General features: G+C 38.9%; 1 protein-coding gene across 2 annotated transcripts in view; it reads right to left on the bottom strand.

Moving 5' to 3' along the window:
• The window catches only part of uba7 (ubiquitin-like modifier activating enzyme 7), a 33065-nt gene extending 10398 nt beyond the window's left edge, over positions 1-22667 (bottom strand). Inside the window, exons 1-21 of one of the 2 annotated variants that reach the window (XM_006783482.3) lie at positions 22563-22667; positions 22254-22422; positions 21560-21694; positions 21261-21367; positions 21100-21190; positions 20708-20840; positions 20357-20454; positions 20126-20275; positions 19875-20039; positions 19617-19715; positions 19436-19516; positions 18870-19025; positions 18418-18583; positions 17841-18037; positions 17404-17468; positions 15664-15874; positions 13626-13700; positions 12849-13050; positions 12673-12761; positions 10689-10781; positions 8050-8241 (exon numbers count right to left, since the gene is read on the bottom strand). In XM_006783482.3, coding sequence (XP_006783545.2) covers positions 8050-8241; positions 10689-10781; positions 12673-12761; positions 12849-13050; positions 13626-13700; positions 15664-15874; positions 17404-17468; positions 17841-18037; positions 18418-18583; positions 18870-19025; positions 19436-19516; positions 19617-19715; positions 19875-20039; positions 20126-20275; positions 20357-20454; positions 20708-20840; positions 21100-21190; positions 21261-21367; positions 21560-21694; positions 22254-22422; positions 22563-22609 — 2721 coding nt within the window. In that variant the 5' untranslated portion in view covers positions 22610-22667. Of the gene's footprint in view, positions 1-8049; positions 8242-10688; positions 10782-12672; positions 13051-13625; positions 13701-15663; positions 15875-17403; positions 17469-17840; positions 18038-18417; positions 18584-18869; positions 19026-19435; positions 19517-19616; positions 19716-19874; positions 20040-20125; positions 20276-20356; positions 20455-20707; positions 20841-21099; positions 21191-21260; positions 21368-21559; positions 21695-22253; positions 22423-22562 lie in introns of both variants that reach the window. The other variant, XM_087841325.1, reaches the window with a different exon arrangement.
• Positions 22668-24428: the final 1761 nt, after the last annotated feature.

The raw sequence follows: 24428 nt of genomic DNA, 5'->3' as shown, positions 1-24428 counted from the left end.
ACTCCTTTGTAGTATGAATTATAACCATTTTGGTAATCCCCGACCAACTGGAAGACTAGGCCATTACAAAGCCTCTTTCATCTATTTTAGTTATCTTTCAACTGAGTAATCAGAATCTGAATCAGTCAGACACTTCTTATTTTCATTAGTAGGTAGTAGGTGATATCATTAGTAGGTGAAAATTTGGAAAACCACTTATGTGGCACCTGTGACCTTATTATAACATTTTGTTTATGACGTAACAAGAGGGAATGGCTTAGTAATAAGTACTCAAGACATGCTGTCTGACCATGTTAGAATTCAGATGTGTTTATAGTCGTTCTGAATGGCTACACTGGAAGATGTATAAAAAAGTGGGTGTAAACGTCAAATCACTGGTTTCAAAATGTTACAGATAATGGGCCATGCAGACGCCCACTACTTACGTGGGAAACGTGGGATATGGTCTCATTCAGTGTTATCTAACTTAAACTTAGCTTTTTCTTGAGGTTTCTTGTGTTCAATTAAGGTAAAGAAAGAAAAAGAAGGAGACAAGGCAGCATGCTCTTAGGATGCGAATTGATGGGTAAATTTTAAAAACTCACGACCTTGTGAAAAGTGTAGAAACCTGCACTCATCTTGAGTCATTTCCAACCAGTATTGGTGCTTTAAAGACTTTCCAACAGAAGTTGGAACATGGGAAAAATGGATTACCAAGTATGGGAGAAAGGGATAAAGACAAATACTGTAATATTTTTCTGTTTTCATGATGGATCTTTGTATAAAATTATTTGTGAAAATATATATTAATATTGCTCAAACATATAAATTAAAACAGTGGGGCGCCTCAGGGATCGATTTTCAGGCCGCTACTTTTTAACATTTACAGTCACGTGAAGTTTTCCAGTTTTCAGAGGACTCAATAGGTGTAGAATCACTTTTAGCAGCACAAGCAACTGTTTTCTATATGACTTTATCAGTCTCACACATTTCGTTGAAGGAATATTAACCCACTCATCTTTACAACATTACTTCAGTTCTTTGAGGTTTGCAGGCATTCATTTATAGATGGCTTTCATGACCCAGTTTCAGCCAAGCTTTAGCTGTCGGACAGATGGTCTCAGATTTGACTCTAGAGCACTTTGCTATACAGAGGAGTTCATGGTTGACTCAATGACGGCAAGGTGCCCACATCCTGTGGCTGCAAAACAACCCCAAATCATCACACCTCCACCACCGTGCTTGACAGTTGGTATGAGGTGTTTGTGCTGATATGCTTGACAGTTGGTATGAGGTGTTTGTGCTGATATGCTGTGTTTGGTTCTTGCCAAACATGGGACTGTGCATTATGACCAAGCATATCCACTTTGGTCTTGTCTATCAAAAGTACATTGTTCCAGATGTCTTGGAGTTTGTTCAGATGCAACTTTGCAAACCTTAGTCGTAATGCCATGTTCTTTTAAGAGAGAAGATGCTTTCTTCTGGCAACCCTTCCAAACAAACCTTACTGTTTTCATCTTCTTCTAGTTGCACTGTTGTGAAATATAAAAATGACCAAGTGAGGCCTGTAGAGTCTGATATTTAGGTCTTGGTTTTTTTTCTTGATGTTTTTTTGCAGTTTTTCTGAGCATTGCTGCTAAATTACGTCCTTTTCTCTCTCTGAGTGATGCAGAGAAACTGATACACGTTCATACGCTTTCATATCTGGTGTGCTTTTATATCTAGTATGCCTGATTACTCTAATGGTATTTGATCTCTCTATATCAAACAATGTATTGTATACAATACAATGTATTCTAGTATCTGCTACAAGTGATTCAGAACTTGGCAGCCAAACTGCTTACTAGGACCCGAAAGAGAAAGCACATTACACCGTAGTAGTCTTTAAACTGGCTGCCTGTCAGTTTCCATATTTAAAATCGTCTTGTTTTTAAAGAACTTCATGATCTTACCCCAGTATATAAGTCTCACGGTGCATTACCCAGTGTAGCCCCTCAGGTCCTCCAGCATGAACCTGCTGATAGTTCTGACATGCAGGACACAAAATGCTTGTAGAGGCAGCTTGACAGATCATCAAATTGTTGAAGGGCTAACACAGAGAGACAGACAAGCACCCATTCTCAAAATCACGCCCAATTTAGAATCTCTAGTTAACCTAACTCATGCATGTTTTGGAACAAGAGCACCTGGACAGAACCCACTAAAGCACAGGGAGAACACGTAAAATCCACACAGAGAGCCCCAAGCCTGGATTTGAACCCAGAAACTTGTTGTTTTATTAAACTGTGTTATGTCTAATTAACAGCTTATCACTCATATGTGAAGCACTTTAAACTGCAACAACATCCTTGAAAGGTGCTTCATAAATAAAGCTATGACTGATTTAATTGATTGTACAATTGTATTGAAAAGTAAATCTTTCCTGTTTATTAATAAAATAATTTCATCTATAAATTAGAGTCGGCAATAGTTCAAAAGTAGAAATGAATGTAGGTATAAACAGCTAAAGTTCTTTCATCCTAAAATGATTGTATCATCTTCAAATATCTGCAAAAATTGTAAGAAGACAAATCTATGCCGCATTTCACGTAGAAAGTCATGCTTTCTGTCCTCCACATTTGCAATTTAAAATCCAAAACAATTTAATATTTGCACAGAAGAGTGTGAGTGGACAATGAGCAATTCACAACCTTTTCAAAGATTCTGAGTTTTTTAAATCCTACAGGAAAGGTGGAGATCAAGGCCAGTGATGCAGCAGTTTCGACACACACTTGAACACAATTAGTTGAATTGCAGCTGCCATATTGCCCCTGTATTAAAAATGTATGGAAGAGAAAAATACTACTGAGGATAATTGAGCTAGATCGAACACTGGTGGCTTATCAGTTTGAAAAAATGGAGTTTTGTGAGTTTTGAGCTGTACTGCACACTGTGCTAAATAAAAGATCTGGGTAGCGACTTTTATTACCTCCTACAGTCTGTGTTTAACAATGTTCTGGATCTGCTATATCCAGTCTGATCTGATCTGCGTCTGTTGCTACATAAATAAACAACCAGTGCAAAGACACAATATCGTTGCTGATTACACAAAAGGGAAAGAAAAGATAGATGGGGAACTAACGCACAACAATAACAGTACAATGCAGCAGAGACAACATCTGACTTAACAGCATTCTCCCAAAACAATACTGCCTCCAAATAAACCGTGGAAAACAACAGAAGGCACAAGCCGCATATGTTGATCACAGATTACTCATTATCCCACAAGCACTATTCATGTCTGGGTCTTGAGTTACAAACTGCACAATGGCCTCTGCACTCCTCTGGGAATCCAAAAGGCCTTGGATCATATTCACCCCATTTCTTTACTGGCACAGTCCAAGGAGACCAACACATATTTAACCACATGTGAAGCAAATCTCCTCCTTTGTTGTTCTTGTTCTGTCTTTAAGCCATTCCCTGTTATTTGTGTGACAGATGTGTGACCTTCAATTACGCTCAAATCACAAATCAGTTGGCCGTGGGTTTTCTTTTCTACATTAAAAAAAATAAAAAAATAAACAGACACAATGTCTACTCAGCAAATTTAAACAGTCTTCTTTTTTTCAGATTTTTAAATCCAAACAAAGAAGTAAGTTGTGACTAAAAGGTTTATTAGAAACAGAGACTGGAGCAGATGGACATAAAATCCTTGCCTCCTCCTAATTCTCTGCCGACAGCAAGATTACATAGAGTTCTTTGGGAAATCTGGTTTCAATGCACTGCTTCCTGTGAAGGCAGGAAATAATCATCATTTCTGCAGGTAATTAACAAAGAAGCGGTGTGACCATTGACCGACGAGCGCCTCCAGAGTCTTGCCTCCAACTCTGCTAATTAAATTAGAGACTGAAAGGGCAAAGTGGGGAAGTGGGGCACCGAGGAAGCGTGAAAGGGCACAAAGTTAGGAGTAGAGTGTGGAGGATGTGTGCACAGGCATGTAAGACGGAGTATTTCCATGGAACACAACTACCAGGCATCCTAGCAGACAAGTAAAGACAGCGTACTCTGATAGAGCGTTGGCAAGGTGCTACAGGGGTTGAAGATTGAGATATTTAACACACAGCTGAAACATGTCCTCCTCTGCCTGCCTCAGGTGATGTTTCTCTGCATTTTAGTGAGGCTGCAGCTCAGTTACAGCTGCACTCATCAATCTTTGCTGCTCTTGAAATGTCCTTTAATGACTTAGTGCCAGAAAATCTCAGAAAATGAGTCCAAATAGAAACAAAGAGTTTTTGTCCCTAGGAAGCAGAATTATTATTACTACTGATTATTCAAATATACTTACTATGTTTAATATGTTTATAAACAATGCATTGGACAACATAATTTTTTTTTAAGTTTTGTTCAAGTAAATCTGTTTTGGCCTCACCAACTATTAAGGGAAGTACTGATCTCTTAATGCTCCACTTGCGAGGCACTGTTGGTTTTTTTGGCCCCTAAAACTCTCCACTGTAACCTTGAAGGTGAAACAAAAAGGTGGCTTTGGTTTGTAAAATTGAAAAAAAAAAAAACAGGAACCCCCCCCCCCCCCCCCCCCCCCCCCTCCGATATAAAGCGGTGGGTTATTCCTTTGAAAAAGAGGTAACCCTGTTCAAATAAAAATTTGCAATTAATTTGGAAGTAAAAATGTTGATTAGTGTAACTTTAAATTGAAGCTTTTGCTTTGCACAGCTTGGGAAAGGCGATGAAGTTAAAGTCATTGCAAAGGCCAGTCCACTCTAGAGTTATTCCCATAATGTGGATAGTTACGAGCACTGTGATAATTAGATTAATACGGTGCCAGCAGTTACTATGTATTATTGTCTGACTGACTATAGCGGTGGTAACAACAAGCACCAACAAGCTTTTCATGTCTTTATTGTTTCGTAAATTTTTTGCAAACATTTCCAGGCATTTTAGACCCTGCATGTTTGAAAATAGTCTGCAGCTGCAGCTGACTGTTCTGTGTGAAGGGCACAGAGAGGACATTGTTGCTGCGGCCTTAAACTTGCCGCTGAGGTAGTCACAGAGCTGATTCAACATTTGACTGAATGGGAGAGCTGGCATGGATTATACTATATGGGACAACTGTCGCTTAGTTGGTGGAAAGGGTTGTGTGAGTATTTGCCCTTCAATCCCTGGCTCCTCTGTGTGCCAAGTGTCCTTGGGCGGAGGACTGAACCTAAAGTGGGACCTTTTTAGTGAGCAACTCTGCCATTTTTGTGGAACTGCAAACATTTTGTGTTTACCAGGCATGTTCACTGCCAGCTTTAGGACCAGAACACAGATGGAAAAACTGACCCAGATTTTTTACAGTATAAAAAACACGTTTCTGCTTCTCTAAAAAGAGACTACTTTGGTTGCAAAAATGTCTCCTTGTATGGAAGTCTTTGTGAAAACTACCTTGCTGCTGCTCATCATGTCTGGCTATGTGCACCTTTTAATTACAGTCAGCAGTCTATGGCTGTATTATATTATGATCCTTTAGTAAAAGAGGTTTTAGGAACTTGTTACTCTCGGTCTGCCTTTGATGACTTGGCCTTGTCTCCCCAACTAAAAAACATAACATTGGGAGGAATGCTACGCAAAAGAGTGTTGAGCAGACAAGGACAAACCTCTTGTTTACATATCTCTACCTCTATACAGAGGACAGCAGCAGGGAAATACCAGGAAATTTCCATATTTTGCCAAACAGCTGCAAGAAATCCTGGAAAATTATTAAGACAATGGGGGCATTGGGAGTCATTTATTTTAGTTTAAGAGCTAAGTTAAAGGGTTATTTAGTGACAGCTGTGTATGACCAGATTAAAAACACATTTTCCATAAGCACTTAGGCGATCAGAACTGTGGCACTACCAGTAAAGTTATGATGACTGCCCAGAATCTAGCAATGGAGTAATGTCATTAACGTCACTTTGGAACAACACTGGGTGGCCCACCTGCACAACCAGCAAGATGTGACTGTTGTTACTTGATATTAATGAACTGAGACTGATCTCATAAGGGGAGGGGTCTAAGCCATTGCAAAAGTAAGCTGAGACCTTAATACTGCATGTCTGATCAGTGATTTTTAACAGCTGCATGCCTGCAGTTGCTTCAAAGGCTGTCTCCCAAAAACTCTAATCTTACATTAGAGAGATAAGAGAATATAAAAGAAATGGCTTTGCCTTCTGTGTCGTTGTCGAATTTATGATATCTAAAATCATTTATATGTACACCATTTATGTATATTTCCACACTAATTTATTTCAGCATATTAATGCGTTAATCAAGGATTGCAGGACTCTTATTTTATGTGATCTCTTTAACTAGTCACATAATATATACATCACATTCATGCATAGGGGATGTTTACAGGGAATCAATTTGTTTAAAAATATCAATATATATCAACAAAGGCATAGACACCCTGGACCTTTGACCCCGGATGATTAAGTTAGTCTCATACTGGATATCTGAGGCCAAAATCTGTGTCAATATTTAGGTTAAATTATTATTGGCTTTTCATGAATCCATAACAAGGATCCCTTAAAAAGGTTAATAAAAACTTTGCCAATTACAATCTCATAAATAAAATTATCCAATTTATTTCAACTAGTCAAAATATATGTTGTTGCTGATATACTCATGATAATGACATGTGCACATTCAAACTATTTTTACAATAAATAGAGGGATGAGAAACTAGAATTGATGCCATATTGAAAGAGTAAATACAAACAAATAAAGAGAGACTATCAATTACAATGCTTGGTATAAATTATGAATTTAAACTAACCACAAAACCCAAAATGTTTTCTTTGGCACTATGTCCCACATTATATGGCTGAAGGTTTGGCAGCTAACCCTCATTCTCTGTTTCTCATATAATTGCATGTGTGTTCCTGATTTATGAATGCCTTCCGGTATTACTTTAGGATTTATCTTTAACTCTAAAAATGCTGTTCTGGCTGTGGGTGTCCTGTCTCCTTTGGGTCCTCTGTTGAATAAACAAAAGCTTAAAACCCAGAGCCTCAACCCATGAAGAAAGAGCCTGCGTCTGAAAAATGTAATGTCTGCCCATCTGTCCGATTCAGTACTTGAATACTTGAATAAACCTTCTGGCTGGGATGATGTCAGCTACTCCGTCACTGTGACTGATTATTTTAATGACTGACTCCAGTGTCCCGTGCTGCTTTGGAAATGTTAATACATCTCAGAAAATTTCAGAAGGCATGAAAAAATAGAAAAGTATATGCAAACATCAACAAATTTACAGGCAACAACTGTAAGAACGGAGAGAGGAAGAAGGCACGTCTGGAACCTCCAAACCTCCAAAAGTCACAGCTGCTTCTGTCATCATGACAGCGTTTTATGCAGAGGCTGAATTTTCCCCTGTAACCAAAGCTGAAACCAGACCCACACTGTCTCAGAGTACCCTCAAGCCCCACAGGACACAGTTACCCCAACTACTGACCCTGTCAGGGGTTTAGTGCCCTGAGTGGGAAAGCTGGAGCATTCCAGTCTAGTATTTGATTACCTCCAGAGGTGACCTACAGTGAGATGTAAGAGTGCTGTAAAATTAATTGGCATGATATTCTCTCAAACCTGACCTTAAATGTGTCTAGCATGTGGTACTGAGCCCAGAAGGACACTGGCTTCAGGGAATAGGGTTGCTTTGAATTCACTTAATTTGTCCAAACATGCATGAATTTGTTTTATGCCTTGCCTGCACTGAAATATGCTAAGGATTATACTGAGCTAGTTAAAGAATGGGCTTACAGTATATTCAAGATACTGAGGGCCAAAAGTGGGCTTTTACTCTGAGAGCACTCATTCATGGCTTAATGCTTTCCACTAAAAAAGGAAGGACATGAATCTACAAAGAACCCACCAGATTTATCCTCAAAATAGACAGGTTTAAATTATGAAAGTACGTTACACAGTAAGGGTCTGTCAGACTTTATAAAGTGCCTTACTCAGGTCCCATATGTGGCTGAAAGCTTTATTGATCTCTTCCCTAAAACCACTATAACTAAAATAAAGCTGTGGTCATATGGAGCTGTTACTCACTTCAAACTGCTGAGGCCGGCTCGGCTGGGACATGACAAAGTACTGGACGGCCAGGTTGATGTAAGCCGTGCGGTAAGAGCTGATCTTTTGGTGACCCTGAACCAGCTTATACAGCTCCAGGCACATGAGGCCTGCCACCGCGGCTGTCGTGGTGGCTATGGCAGGGATGATCCTTCCGGCAATGCGCTTACTCTGCAAAGGTGACAGTGGAACGTTCACTTTCACATCGCAGTGTCATGTAGTGGCAAGAAAATATTTCAGTTATCTTCAGTCACTTTCAGTACAATCCTAACGTGATCCAACAAATATAAACTCGTGTTTTACAACATTTCACTGGTAGAAAGAAACTTAATTCGTTTACTCTGTTAGTTCTGAAGTACTAGAAGTTTTCTTTTATTTTAGTTACAGGCAGTGTTGGGGAGTAACGGAATACATGTACCGCCGTTACGTATTTAAAATACAAAATATGAGTAACTGTATTCCGTTACAGTTACCGTTTAAAAAGGTGGTATTTAGAATACAGTTACTTTGTTGAAATAAATGGATTACACAGCGGTACTTCCCTGTTTCATATTGTTGCGGGTCAGGACAGTTTGGGTTTTGTTTGAAAGCTACGTTCTGTTGTTCCAGGCGGCAGCGTTACGGTTGCCATGGTTACAGGGTGACGCTCTCTCTGCGTGTTTCCTGGGTGAGAGAGCGCCTGTTGTTGTTGTGCTAAACTAATAGGCAGAATGCTACAGGTATAGCTCTAAAGAATGTAGCATCATAGGCAGTGTAGTCCGTGCTGCAGGGAGAATGGACTGCCATACACGTTATGTGTCTGTCAGCGAGGGAGGGAGAAAAAGGAAAAGTATGAGCTGTCATCGAGCAAAAACGGGAGCTGAAAGCATGTAAATATAATAATAACCACTGCAGCCAAGAAGAGTGCCTGACGAGCCCAGTTGTAAGTAAGCTATTAAGACTCGACTGTACACCGTGTTCCTGTTTTCCTCCAAAAACAATAAGTTCCGTTGGAGCAGCCTTTCAACGCCTCTCTCTGTCTCTCGCTAGCAAAGTTGACCCAGACAACAAAGTAAAGCTATTTTTCGGCTACGAGCCCGACACAGAACCCACCGTATTAGCCAGAGGTCCCTTTACTACGGTTTACCGCGGACCTTCAGTAACAGTAATAAATCACAGCAATAGTACATTCATGTGGTTGTAAACAGCATGATAATATATTAAGTAATCCAAAGTATTCAGAATACGTTACTCTCATTGAGTAACGTAACGGAATACGTTACAGAATACATTTTGGGGCATGTATTCTGTATTCTGTAATGGAATACATTTTAAAAGTAACCTTCCCAACACTGGTTACAGGTATGTTTACAAGTAATTTCATGGCTTATCAGTCAGTTAAGACCTGTCCCCTTGTTACGTATGGACATATAAATCAGATATAACATCTGAAGTTGATTCAAAGTGCTGAATTTGTATTTTATAGCTTTTCACTTCAACTTTAATATGAGGCACTTTATTGCATTATTGTTGGGTCTTTACCTTACAATATAAAGCGCCTTGAGGCTACTGTTGTTGTGATTTGGTGCTGTATAAATAAAATTGAATTGAATAGAAAGCAAAATACACCAATCACAATTTTTTAAGAAAAACTTTCTAATGTACAAGGTTGTACAAGACACCAGATTAAGCTTTGCCAGAAAATATCTAAAAGAACCTGCACAGTTCTGGAAAAAAAAAACATGGGCATAAAGATGAACTTGTTCCAGAGTGATGGGAGGGCAAAAGTATAGAGAAGGAGAGAAACATGATTCCGAGCATGCCACCTTATCTGTCACATATGATGGAGGCTAGGTTATTTCATGGGTAGGGATGGCTGCCAGTGGATCTGGGCCACTATTGATGATTAATGATGTGACTGCTGACAAAAGCAGCAGGATGATTTCTGAAATGTACTGGTCTATACTCTCTGCTCAGATTTAGTCACATTTTTCCAGAACTGAGTGGACAAAGCAACAAAAATTGTGTCTTAGTCCAACAAAACATGGACCTAGCTGTATATACATACATATACACAATATACTGATGATGTTGCATGATGAGTATTTTTACCTTTGACAGTTACAAATATATTAGAGTCTAGCCCTCATGTGGTCTTGCATTACTGATATACTGTATGTTTATTATGTATTGGTTAAATTGTGACTAAAGGAGAAGTTATTTGCAAAGATGACGCAAAATGTGGAAATGTCTGATTACACAAGGCAAACTCTGTTTTGTCCCCCATCTCCTAGGGGTAACCCCCCCCCCCATCCATGTCCATGTCTTGGCTGTGTATGTCACTGTGGCAGCTGGTACAAGGCCTGGCTCAGGTGTCACCTCCCAGGCGACAGGTAAAGTGCCGTGATTAGTTCTGCTCTGTGAACAATAGGTGAGGGGGCTGTTTTTGTGGCTTTAGGGCAGGTGTGTGCAGCACCTAGGAAAAACATGACCTACAGGGAGGGGGAGCAGTCGGCAGGTCTGTTTTGTCTCATTCGCCCCTCGGCTCAACTTCATCTCTTAGATCTTTGTCCATATTTTTCATTTGTTTTTACTATGTATACATACAATTAGATGTTTCACACAGTGAAAATACTGACCTTGTGACGATCAGCTGCAGGGATGTCATAGTTTTCTGCTCTCAGGTTAGATGCAGCAACAATGTAGTCCATGTGGAAATTGCTGTCATCATCCTGTATGAGTAGGAACATTAAATATTTTTTAATTAAGATATAACACTAGGACGCTTAATACCCATGAACAGCAATTACATATAATGACAAAAAACAGAAGGGCAGCTTAACAGTATTAACAACATTATAAATTGCCAGTGGGACAGTTCAAAGCCACATCCACGTCCAGTGACATACTCAGTGATGTCATTCTCTGTGCCCTCTTTGAGCTTTGCCTGCTTTGTTGTTATGTCGCTTCAGTCACTCTGATAAATGACTTAGTACCCTGTCAGAAAGCAGTGGAAATCAGATTCCTGTTGTGATCGACGTGGCCAGTGAGGTCATGCCTCTGCTAGTGCAGCTCTACAAAAGCTAGGAGGTGACTGTCACTCCAGGTTTGCTTTAGGGGTTGCGAGGAAGCTCCAAGCTGGCAACCTGATGCCTTTGAAACCCTCCTACACACATTCCATCTATCCACAGCCTGACCAGGGCACAGAGGGATAAAGATGAAGAAAAGCGGGTTTGGGAGTCTTGTTCTTATTCAAGACAACATTTGATATTTAGCTGACTTACCTCATGCACCTTCATTAGAGTCTTTCTTGGTTCATTGCATGTGTTATCAGAATCTCATTTAAAGTCATTTACCTTCTCTAAATTATTTTAATAACAATCTCTATCACTCAGCAGCGGCATCTTGACCTGCGTTTACCTTTTGTTGAGCAACAGTATCTTATTCATGGGGTAATATGGCACAGCTACTTTGTGGGCAGAGTTTATTGTAAACTCTTCCATAACGGAGGTTTAGAAAAGACTTTGTTATGCCCAGTGTCCAGATGTTGGCTATTACAGTTATTACAGGATCCAGTCCTGTCCAACAGGACATGCCAGATGCTGAGGAAAAAAGTTCCAGTAGGGAGGAATAAATGATTAAATAAGGAAATGGCTTATTTACTGCACAATTCTTTTATGCTTACAACTGTTAATTTTTATTTAAACAGATTTTGAGTTAATAGTTACATTAAGTCTTGGAGGATATAGATTTATAGTTAATTTAGAGCCTGTTCTTTTTTTCCATTTATTTTGTCATTTATTAATTAAGCTACTAACCGGAGTCAAAACTTGAAACTGGACCCAAGATGTTTTACTTTGTTTTTCAAGTTGGCTAATGCGCAGCAACGGCAATGTGCCACACTGAAAATTTGCTTAATTTTTAAACTTATAATGCATTTGTAGTTAAAGCTAAACTATTGAAATTATTTTTACCTGGCATTCAAAAGTTTACAAGTACAGAAAGACGAGAGGAAATGGAGAAAACAAATGGAACAAAGTGTATGGATGGCATCTTAAACCATGGGGTTGCCTCGTTTGAATGTGATTTGTGGCCATGTTTCCCAGAGGATATCAAGGAAGAATATAGAGTGTTAGGGATACTGTCACTGGGAAAGTGCTGTCCTATTAAGAAAATCGCTTTACTCCAACGTGTGACTGACTTTTAGGAAATACATTGGAAGGAAACGATTGCTTTGGGAACTGGGGATTATATCTAGTCTACACTCCTAAATAACTTTCTAGATTAGATGAACTTTTATGAATATTTAGAATGCCAGCCAAGTGCCAAACGTAACTTAATGTCTAGAGTGACAATGTTTTAATAAGGGAAGTCTCCCTTCAGGAATCTGTGTATGCTGTTTGACAGTCCGCAAACCAGTTCTCACATAAAAGTGCACATTTTATATCTGAGTTGTCTGACTAAATAATCATTATATTGCTACAATTTTTGAAAGAAGGAAGGACGGTTTAAAAATATATAACTCTACCCTGCTAAAACCACTGTTGAATCAGCTCAGATGAAGATGTCACTATCTGCAGCTTCTCTGTCTGAGGCAGAGGTGTCATTGTCCTATTGCCCTACCTTCTCAAAGTCGATAGGGTACATCTGAGCTGAGCTCTTCAGAGAGGGCGAGGCCAACTTTCCTTTCAACTCCTCAAGTCTGATCTTTTCTGTGGCAGAGAAAGAGAAAAATATGTAAAGATAAGACGTGCTGGAAGAAAGCGAGTTGGTAACAATAAAAAATTGAACTAACTGACCAGCATCATCGCATTCACGGTTTTTCTCCTCCTCCATCTCCTTGTCAGTAACATGAATCTTCACGGAGGACTTGGGAGTGAAAGCTGGCACATGGACATTTTCTAAGATTCCTCTGATGGAGGTCAAGTCCCTTGTCCCTTTGATCCCATAGATTTGCCCATACAGATTAGCTCCAGCCATCACATACTCAATATGAGTAGTCTACAACACAACAATCACATAGTCTTGATGAAGAAGAAAATATAATGTTTTGGAAAATACATTTAACATCCTAGTTAAACACGGTCTATTACAGAAGCACTGCCATCATGGTGAAACTGTGGAAAGAAACGTATTAAAAAAGGAGAATAGAGTCAGAACAATGTTAAAGTAATGCCAATTACTTCCCTTAATGGAATATATAGCTGCAATAATTTCTCCAGTGTTCCCAAAAATGTGCATCTATATTGTGCATAGAGTGGCAGTAACTTCTACTTATCAAACAAGCACAGTACAGTTCCATTATTTCACTTCTCTGCAACGCTGCTTTCAATTCACTGATAAGGAGAAGAACATGAATTGAATGTGTCTAGAAAGCAGATTATTATCTCTCTTTTATTGCCCGTGTGTACCTGAGATAAGACTCAATTATATGGTCAGAGTGAGGAAGAGCCACTATCAGACAAGATAAAGAAGGAATGTGAGTGGTTATCAGTATACTGTGGTATGTTTTCTCATTACCATCTACTATGTATATGATTGCTACTGGATGAAGAACTGGACCAGACACTACTCACATTGCTAGGATCAAAGGTCAGGGGGTGAGGGCATCTCTTGGATCCAGACCAGAAGGGCAAGCCATGAGTGGTCTTCTAAACAGAGGCAGAAGAAAATCCCTTTATCACAACGAGTAACAGATGCAAAATCATTTCACTTTTATTCTTTAAAAACATTTATATAAATATAAGTGTAACTTGGTGAGTAAACCTATGACTGTCATGGTGAGATCTTTGCCTTACATATAATGAAGGTGACGCTATATTCCAAACAAAAACACACGAGTAAACAGATTAGGTTTTACATTTTCAGCTTATATGATATTTAATGCATGACGACTTCAGTGCATTAGTGATTTACTGGATAAAGCCTGACAACTACTTTACTATTCTAACAAAGCAAGTCAACTGCCTTCCTTTGGTGCAGTCACACTAATATTGTTATCAGCTGTGTGTTGACTACACAATTTGTATGTCTGATAAAGGAACAAAGGGACTTGAGAGCTTTGATGTTTCCAAATGGTCCATATGCCGAGAAAGAGAGAGTCTCCTACTGGTGGTGCCAGTTTTCACTGCAGGGGGGGCATTGTATAACAGCCAAAAGGCACCAACAACATTGTCCTTTTCAGAATCAGGCATGTTGTTAGCCTTCTCTTCAGGGTCAGAGGGGGCCAAAACAGTGATTTGTCCTTAAAAAGAAGGATAACACTTTCATTTAAGGCTTTTTGGGGCCTCCTAAGGTTCTTTGACCAATTGTTCTTTTTTCTTGTAGAGACTTAAGAATAAAAGTGACTTTAATAATGGAAATTTCTACTTGAAATCAACTTTGTTGTGGTTGTTGAACCAAATAACTACAGGGCCAAATTTATCAACAATTCAATTAATTGCTGTTAATTAAGCAGTTTAAGAGCTGAATATCATTTGTCTCACTAATACAGCAAATTCTATGACAGGATACCTTTAAATCTCTTGTCATTTCATCTACACTCATTCAATAGTCATACATGTATACTGTCAGGTTAAGTACCGATGAAGAGTGAGTTGTAAATTATTAAATAGTATTAAGCAGGGTTAGATCAAATGAGTGTAGACTCCCTTTTGAACATATAAATTGTGTGGTATAGAGAGATATGGTAGAAACTCAATTTATTTTTTGTTCTTTTTCTCTATTTTGTTGTTCTTTTTGCTGTATTTAGATGTTTAAGATAAAGCAGTCAGTCAATCCACTTCTCTCACCCGTCACTTCTTGTATTTTTTACTTTTCCAACTTGAGATGCTGTGGCAACATAGAGCAGAGTAGCCGTGCAGTCATCAGTGTTGCCCGTGTACCAGCTTTGGTCAGTTTAGCTTTTGACTTTTAACTGACATTAGCTTCCTTATTATAGTTCCCCCAGAAAGTCTGTGGTGAAAACTGACTGTCAACGAGAACAATAAAACTATAACTCTTTTTACGTAACTAGGACAAAGAGAAGTATGGAGGGGGAAAAAAGAGAGAGAACCAAAGCCAAAACCACAAATGACGCAGAGTTTCAGCATCATGTGCTGTGATGATTAGATAAGAGAAAATTTATATTTAATAATAAAAAAATGCCATACCAAAAGCTGCATTAATAAATATTAAAACATTGCAAAACACTGCTGGAGCTCTGTTAGAAAACAGCTTGTTAGTGTTCTAAGTCTTGGGTTAGTGAGGGTTTGTTTGGGTTGATACTGATCTGTCCATCCTCCCACACCAAAGGTATGACAGCAACATGTGACACCGCTCTGTCTGCACGTTTCAACAGACTAAAAAACCCCTCAGAGACCCTCAAAGATGTTTATCAGTAGTGCTTTTCAGGTTTTCATCAGGGCTAATGTTGCCATCTACTCCTGGGGAAATATGCTGCAGTACTCCATGAAGTGAAATGTGAAAAATGCAATTCCTATTGTTCAAATATCTCACCATAGTGTTTAACTGTTTGGAATGCAAATATCTTACCTGCACAACAGTGCCCCTGTGTGTTCATGGAGACAAATTACACATGTTACATTTTTGGCACCAGAATAGTTGCTTTTTTACCTCATCGGGAGGGAAACAGTGCAGAAGCTGACGGATGTCGTTGTTAAACAGGGTCTCCCACTTGCAACGTGCCCAGCGCACACAGTCTTCCCAGGATTTTGGACGCTGTCCTCCAGCTCCCATGTCATGCAGGCTGCTCCACACTCCTCCGAGAATCTCCAAGGCCTCAGTGTCACCAAGATCTAGAGTTCGCTTTATAAATGCCGTATCCCTGTGGAAAATAAAGCAGCAATAGTTGTATTCAGTGACAGAGCAAATAATAATAATAATCATTGGCTGAGCACAAAGACAAAGCGCAGGCTATCGAAAAGTAATAATAATATATTTGATGCATTCTGTGGGTTGAACCTTCACAATAAAAGATTAGATTTTTATTTGCAACATGACTTGGCTGAAAGTAAACTTTAAAAACAACACACGTGGCATACATGACCTGCAACGTCAACCTGACTAAAGCCTTACTGGAAAACCCCCCAAAACTGTTTATCCCTGTGTCACAGAAGAGAATGACTAAAAAAATCTTTTGAGTGTTGTCTTGAAAGTGACTCAAAGGGGGGATTTCTCTGAGTGTTTCGACTCATAGGCAGAAAAGACAGTGTTGAGTAAGTTTATCAGGTGCTGGTCAGTACAACTCTAAACCCACACATGGGTAGTTCTTGCGCCATTAATATGCGCTCGCTCAGGAAACAAAAAACATGCCTGAACAGGAACATGCATACTCATAGCTGTACACAGAACTGTATGGGTGTGGCATTAAAACAGCAGCAACAAAAAAAAAAACTTCCTTTCCATAACCTCATGAACCATGACTTAATATTTGCTGGACTATGACATGTAGCTGATCTGTCTCATAAAAATGCCCAGAAAACTTTTCCAGGATTGCGCTAGAAGGAGGGCCGGGAAAAACTGGTTATCTTAGTAGACAAGTGCCCTTATCTCTAAAAAACTGTGCAATATGAAAAATTTGAATGGTTGTTTAAACTCACAAGCACCATTTTTGCTCTAGGCCCAGTTTTTGTTTCCATATAGAAACAAGAAAGAGAGTAAATGCTTTTACTGTCGTGGCAGATTAAGTTGAATCTCACTAAAACAAACAGAGACAAATCTCAAAACATGGCTGGATTAGGATGGCTCCGAGCCTCAGTACTCAGACACAGTTTCGACCTGGAAGCTTAAATCTGCCTTTGATGACACTTCGGTGTGTTATAATTAGGTCAATGCATTATGTAAAGCTTGATACAGGGGTTATTAATTTTTAAAGATTAGCCATGTACTTAAATCTTACAATTAAAATCCAGCAGATTCACTGATTCATCCATTTCACATCATATAGCACTCTTTCCTGTCATCTAATCTCTTTTTTAAAATTTGATGGATGGTTCCTAAACCACAAAGCCTCTAATTATCAAAGAATGCATCTATTATTAGTAGAAAACTGTGTTAGAGCTGCTGTGGATTATACATTACAGAGAGGAGACTTGGCAAGACAGACTGTTTATGTAATTTCTTACAAGGGCTTTACTGCTGAAAGCCAACCAAATGTTTTCCTGTTAATAAAACTAAATAACAAGCTTGAACCACTTCATTAGCTGTTTTGTAGGTGCGCTGGAATGCTTTGTAAGAAAGTGGAAAAGCATCGTAAAATGATCACGCTAAGTAACACCAGACTGGTGAAGACACCGTCTTGCTTTTGGCGCCAACACAGGAAAATCGCACGAGGATGGTATCATCGTATCTTACCTCACGAAGAAATTTACATTTTCAGGTGTCTGTTTGAACAGTCCTTCAAACTGGTCCCTCGCCCACTGAAACAATTACAAGACCAGATTAGTGAAAAAAGAATTAATAACACAATAAAAAAGACTTTATTTTGCAGAGCACTGTGCAAAAGAAAGTCTGCAGTCATTTCAAATGTTTTGGTCATTGTTATGTTTAACAGCTAATATGAATTTTAACAGCATTACCTCAGCAGGTCTTGGGTGGAGTCTGCATTGCACTGATTTTGGTGATACCCTGATTTTATCTAGCACTAGTGACACTTTTTAATATCACACAGAACAATCCCAGTTCTTTGTGCTAATTACTAAACTATATGCCAATATTACATCTGGTTTTAGATGCAATAAATTCCCATTACAACAAAAGTGAACACAAAGCTGGACAACTTGATTTTATACCTGCAATGTGTGCTCAATGCGGTGGGGGAAGTTCTTGAGAGTACACAGTGGTATAGCATTGCTAGAACTTGATTTAGCCGGTCCATAAGACTCCGTCAGGTGAGGAACCACCACCAGGGTGTGACCTTTGGTCCCTAGAGTGCCCCCCTCCAGCATTGGCTTCTGGTGTTGCACACAGCGTCCATCAAGATAGACCCCTGACCATCAAAAACAGTGGGTTAAAGCTTAGAAATGTACACGTACAGTCCTTATACTTACTGTAAATATAAACTGTGAATGTTTTTATATCATTTCTATAGACTGCAAAATAATTTTTATACTTGACATCTTATATGTAGACTGAAATACTGTATATAGGCTATAATAACATTTGTATAATTTGTTATTTTTACACCAATACCTCATTTTTTAAATACCCATACCCCATATTTTTACATCTCTTTTCTTATTCATAATTAGTCTTCTTTTGCACACCATGGGTATGTGGGTATGTCCCGAACCTATGGCAATATTAACAATACAGATGACTTTGACTTGTAATTTCATTTTATAATATAGTGACAGTAAGTGTCCTTACTGGCTTCCACGTTGTCAAGGGCTGCAGCCACTCCATCGAGGCCCATAAAGAAGCAGTAGTCGTATACTCCTTCACTGTCAGCATCCAGGCGATTCTGGTGCGCTGTGATTCTCATCTGTGGGTTTATGTCACACGCAGCTCTGGCTGCAACTTTTGATTTAGGTTTCTGCCAATTGACAAACGCACAAAAATGGAAAAGTTAGTCTGTGACATAACGTATGTGAACAAGAAAATGTATTAAAAACAAAATGATAATAAAGAGTTAATCAATTCAAGATGAATATCTAGCTTTGTTTTGATAGAGCCGCTTAGGAAACTAACTAAAACAAGCCATCTCAGGCTGTAATAATACCTTCATCACAAGCCTCTCCTGTAAGTAAGAGATGTGTTATGATACTTTTTTACATTTTTCACTACAGAATTGTGATACAATATACTGTGTGGCTTCTCACCCCGACATCATGAGTCCTGAACAGGAATTGGCGGTTCAAGTTGGATCTTTCTATTGAGTCCATGTCTGTTATGGTGATGTGTCCATCATCTCCTGCACCAAGCCCCATGAGGGCAAAGTTTTTAAGAAGCTCACAGCCGATAGCACCAGCTCCAACCTTGAAAATAACAGGAAAAAAATGAAATTGTCAGATGTGTTTTACAATGTTCCAGAAAGTCATTCACCTGTTGTTGCTCATCACTACATAGAGATTAGGCATTCAGTTGCTCTTGTACTTCCTGATGTCTTGCAGAGTTTGTGACAAAGATAAAAAAAAAATGCATACACTGTCTCCCTTAAAAATGTTAACCCAGCACAAAATCACACTTTTAAAGGAAACAGGGAAAGTGCCAAATACTGTTAAAGAGCCCCTATACAAAGATGCCAGGAAATGCCACCTGAATCACAGCTTTTTCCTGAATGTGCCATCATTTACACCAGACAAGATCAAAGAAAAACACACATGGAGTTTCTGCATTACAGTGCAGAGTGTGCCCTCTGTTGGACAAATATCAAATCAGTCCTCACCAGGAAATACTTCTGCCGTTGAAGCTTCTCCTGGAACGCGGAGCCAAACACAGCAATCTGTCCATCATACCTTGTGCCGTTCTATGAAAACGAGACAGATTAAATGCGCCTTAATGCTGTTTATATCAGTCAAATGGAGAGCTTGTTTGATAGCCCGGGAATCTATATTTTAAAGGTATACCATCGCAAATGAGCATTCTGTCGGCTGATCCTCAGGCAGGCACTCCAGTGCATCAAAATATAGCCACTGCTTAAGAGGTGTGAATTTCCTACTGCATGCCTGCAGGAATATTACAAAAGACACACAATACTTGGTCAACTCAGCTAAATACAAATGTTATTTATTATACAGTGTAAACAGTAATCGTTTATGATGAGTGAACCCCCCCTCCCCCCTCCCAAAAGATGAACATTTTCAGGCATTTTCTTCAGACCTCACCTTAATGACTTCCTGAGCAGCCAAGCCTCCTATGAAAGCATTGATGGGAGCCAAATCCCCCTGGGCTGTGTACGACAGGCTTTGTACTGTGACCTCATCTAGCTCTTCCAGTTGTGCGACTTCATTTAGCTCTCTCACTATGGTTAGCAGGTAATCTGCATCGGACTGTAGAAGCACCAACAAGTGAGTGGAAACAGTCCTGTAAATTGCTTTAATGGTTAAACTACAACACCGTAGCTGGATTTACAGACCTGGGACCAGAGACCAGGGAGTCGCTTTTCTTTCTTCACAAAGCTATGGAGTGCTTGGAAAGCCAAGTGCAGGGTCTGATGCCGAGATATTTTTCCAAAGTCGTTCATTACCAGCAGATCATGGTCCTGTAAAGCCTCACTCAGTGGTTTCTGCAATTAAAATGAGATTATTTCATTAACAATGGATTTATTGTTTAAAAGCTAAAGTAGAAACAAAACGCTTGCACCTACAAAATTTAGCAGGACTGGCTGTTTAACCTCATTCACCACTCCACCCCGTTCATACTCAGAAAAGGCTGAAGTGTCACCAATGCTGAAGGAATACGGGCCTAATGATTGAGATGACAAATGACAAAGGTTATTATGGTAAATTGAAATTAAAAAAGTTAAAAGTAGATTTACTGAAAAATAATACAAACCCAATGCTGAAAATATAAAACTATAATGACTGCAGATGACTTACAGATAAAGAAGAAAAAGAAAAAAATCTCTAATTGCATCAGATTTTTAGAGTAGTGATTGTCATAGAGGTTGAAAATGTCATGAAAAGAAAACTTGAGGAAAGAAATTGCCAACACTGACCCCGGACTTTAATTCCCACGGGGGCCATATTGTTTAGTTCTGTCATGCCTTGCACTTCAGAAAAAATAACTTTATCGCCATCGAAGAGTCCGTGCTTCTGGTCATCTGTGCAGATCACCACTCCAGGATTATCCTAAAATAAAGACATGCTAACTGTCAATTCTTAAGCCTGTTAAGTAAACCTATTTGCAACACTTCTTGGACAATCTGGTTCAAGGATTGTTAGTCATTAAAATGGTCAGAGTTTGAAAGCATATCTTGGATTCACTTAGGGTTCCTCTCATACGATCTGTTATACACATTACACAGAAATAAATGAAGTACGAGGATTTCAAAATGTATGGCTGGATCTGCAATTTAGCTTTAGCACAAAATAAAATGGAAAGTTTTACCTTAGAGATAGATTGTATCATCACTGATGCAGGCATCTCTCCATCCCGGTCCAAGACCTCAAATTTCTCCCCAAAGTCACAGAACAGCTGACTGCAATTGAGAGTTTTCTCTTGATTGTCCCATAATGTTGATTTAGTACATGTTCAAGAGTTTATCTTACCCACAGAGTCCCTTGGTGTCTGCTACAATGAACTTAACTCCATGTGAATGACACAGCTCCCCAAAACGCTTCTGATCCTCCAATGAGGAGTCAGTGAGGACCACTACCTGTAAAAACATAGCACCCCTACTCAGAAAGGTGTTTTTTGCTTGATGTGCACTGTGATTTGGCCTTGATGAATTGAATATTAATTTAATGAAGGGCAGAAAGTTTCTCGGTTCCAGAAATTAAAAAAAAAAAAGATTATTTTAACCTTAGTGGACATCAGCACAGTATTGTTGGGAAAAAGATTAAAATACCTGATATTGCAGAAGAAGGTTTTCATCTAGTGGTCCAGTATAGTGTTCCACAACCACATGTGGGTTTAAAACTGCCAACTGTTGTACCGAGCATGCAGCCCGGTTCTGACCAAGATGAGACTCCTTCAGGAAAAACTGTTGGGAACAATTAAAATTGAAGACAAAACAATTTCAACCCAAGGTCCACCTGCTTTATTACGTTTGACCATCCATCTATGCATCCATTCTCTTCCACTCATCCCCCCATGACTCTGAATTGTATAAATGAAAGAAAATAAATGAATGGATGACCATCATCAGTAAACTGAGTTTGCTCAGCAGTAATTCTGAGCAAGTTTTGCCTGTGTCAAGGCTCAAGAGTGAAAGAGAAATCTCAAAATGTATCAGGTGTTTCCCAGTGCATGATAAAGAAGGCGTTGTCCTCGCTCGAGAAATGAAAAGCAAAACACAATCATTTGATCACTTAACATTGAAATATTGAGGATTTATTTAATCACGGAATAATATCAGTGCCACAGTTTCATCCTAAAGTCTAATAACATTTGAAAAGAAAAACAGGTTTGAAAAAACAAAAATCCCATTACCAGGATCACAATGAGCTCGGTTTAGTAACCCTTCATCACACAGGCTTCCTAAAGTTTGTTGTATATTTATGTGTTTATGCAATCAGCTCAAACGCATCCCTCTTGGATACCTGAGATGACAGGTCGCTCCATGTTGTCATTCCTTCGTCATGGACAGTGACATGTTTAACTCCGGACAGGACCACATTCTTGGCTATTTCTACTCCCAGACCTTTCATTCCTGCTATGAGGACCTTGGCTGAGCCCATTCGGTGCATCGCCTCGTGGCCCAGAACATAACTGTGCAGATTAAAGAACACATAGTGTCATAAGTCATTTAAAACAATTTAAATACCAGCAATCATTCATTTTTTTAGACGATACCGCCGGTCACTTTTTGACAGGTGTGCACTTTTTGGCACAACATCGCTGGTACTTACAGTTGTCGGGAGTAGAATCCTTCATCAATTTCAGAGATTTCTGACATTTTATAAAAGCAGTTGACGGCAAATCTGAGAGAGCTTAGAGAAAGAACTGTCCAGTCAAAACCCGGAACTCTAAGTAAACCGGTTGTGACAAAAAGAAAAAAACAAACGCAGCCGTTTTCAGGAAAGTATTTCAGTTTCGATTCAGTCTCTGCAAGGTCCCACTAACAAACGCTTTCTGTAACCACTAGAGGGCGACTCGAAACTTTGCAACCTTTGTCTCTCTGTAACAGCTTAGTGTTGGGTGACAATAAAAGTTTCTCACTTTTTCATGTTTTCTCCTGCGAGTAGGAAAGTGCAGGGGAATTATTTATGATTCTCTGGCTGAATTTCTCTTTAGCTCTAGTTTCTCTGTGCTCACCTTAAATCTGAATATCAAATGTTTGTCTAAAAGCAGGATTTAATACGTAAACGTTCACGTCCTTATTGAAACTCACAGAATCCCCTCATGCATCAATAAAATAATCTATAATCTATCTATAATCTCAGTCTAGCAGTCAAAGAAAAAAAAACAACTGAATGTAGTACTGTATGTGTAGGATGGACCAAAAGTGACTCATTACTATCATCAGACAGAGAAATAAACAGACTACCAGGGTAATTATGGTGTGACTGGGGAACACACAAGATTAGCAAATAATATTTTTTTAAAAAAGCTGTTAGGATGTCCAAATTTTTGAAGTTATAGATGAAATTCATAGACAACACAACATTACAGATGGTACAGTTTCAAAAAATGTGTTTATAACAATGACTTGGACACAAAATAACAAATTAATAATGTGAAAATACAGATGAAGTAAGTTATTCGGCCTATGTTCCACTTCCAAAATGATAGGTTTACTTTTATTTTCTCACTAAGAACTGTTCATTATTATCTCACATGATACAAACATTTGTAATACTACTACTACTACTACTACTACTACTACTACTAATAATAATAATAATAATAAAAAGTTTGAATACCCTTACTTTAAACAGTCTTCTGGGGATTTAATATTCTTTCTTAGCTACAAAATAGATTTTTTTCCTTGTATGGGCCAAATCAAACTCTAAACTGCAGTGAGCTCTAAGTCTGTTTGCTTGGCCCATGTCTTATGAGTCAGGTTGTCAGATACACAGATAAGATAAGATCAGTAAGCTGAGGAGCAAACATGATGGCCTTACTACTATTGTTTTTGGCAGATTGTTTGATTAGTTTCTCACTCTGACTCAGTCCAGCAAGTCCTTGTGGAGTTAAAAAAAAAAAAAAAAGAAAGAAAAAAACTTCTTTTCTTGTTTTTGCTCCTGCACTACCTCAGACTTTTTCTATGACATTAGGAGTAATGGTTGCTTTTGGATTTTTATGGTTTTAGGCCTGGAAGTGAAAGCCTGCTGAGTGACACTGCAGCATATGTTTACTTTGAACTTTGGATTCAGTAGTAGATGTTTAACTTTGGAGTATAAATCCACATTATAGCATTTCTGTTGGCACACTGACAGTGATGGTCATTGTGGCCTCAACTTTTACAGCCTCCATGTGCCATCATCCAACAGAGCAAAGTTTTATATCACTAATATATTTTTAGGTGATCTGTCTGGAGAATGGAATACATTCTTCCCATAACTTCCTGGCTGCTGAGGAGAAACTGTTCCTCATCCAAAAGCAATCTATTTTTGGCAAATGTCCCTCAGGCGCTGATATAAGCTACAGACTGCTTTCATAAGCCAAGATTTTTTCCACAAAAATTTAAGTCTGACTGGAAATATGTTTCAGGATGAAATATGACAAAGTTATCTTGGAGAGGAAATTATGCGGATGGTCAAATTTCGCAACTA

Source organism: Neolamprologus brichardi, chromosome 5, assembly GCF_056152115.1.
Source record: "Neolamprologus brichardi isolate AB-2024 chromosome 5, ASM5615211v1, whole genome shotgun sequence".
Classification (NCBI taxonomy): domain Eukaryota; kingdom Metazoa; phylum Chordata; class Actinopteri; order Cichliformes; family Cichlidae; genus Neolamprologus; species Neolamprologus brichardi.
Note: the sequence above shows the minus strand (reverse complement) of the source record. Positions and strands in the feature narration are given on the sequence as shown.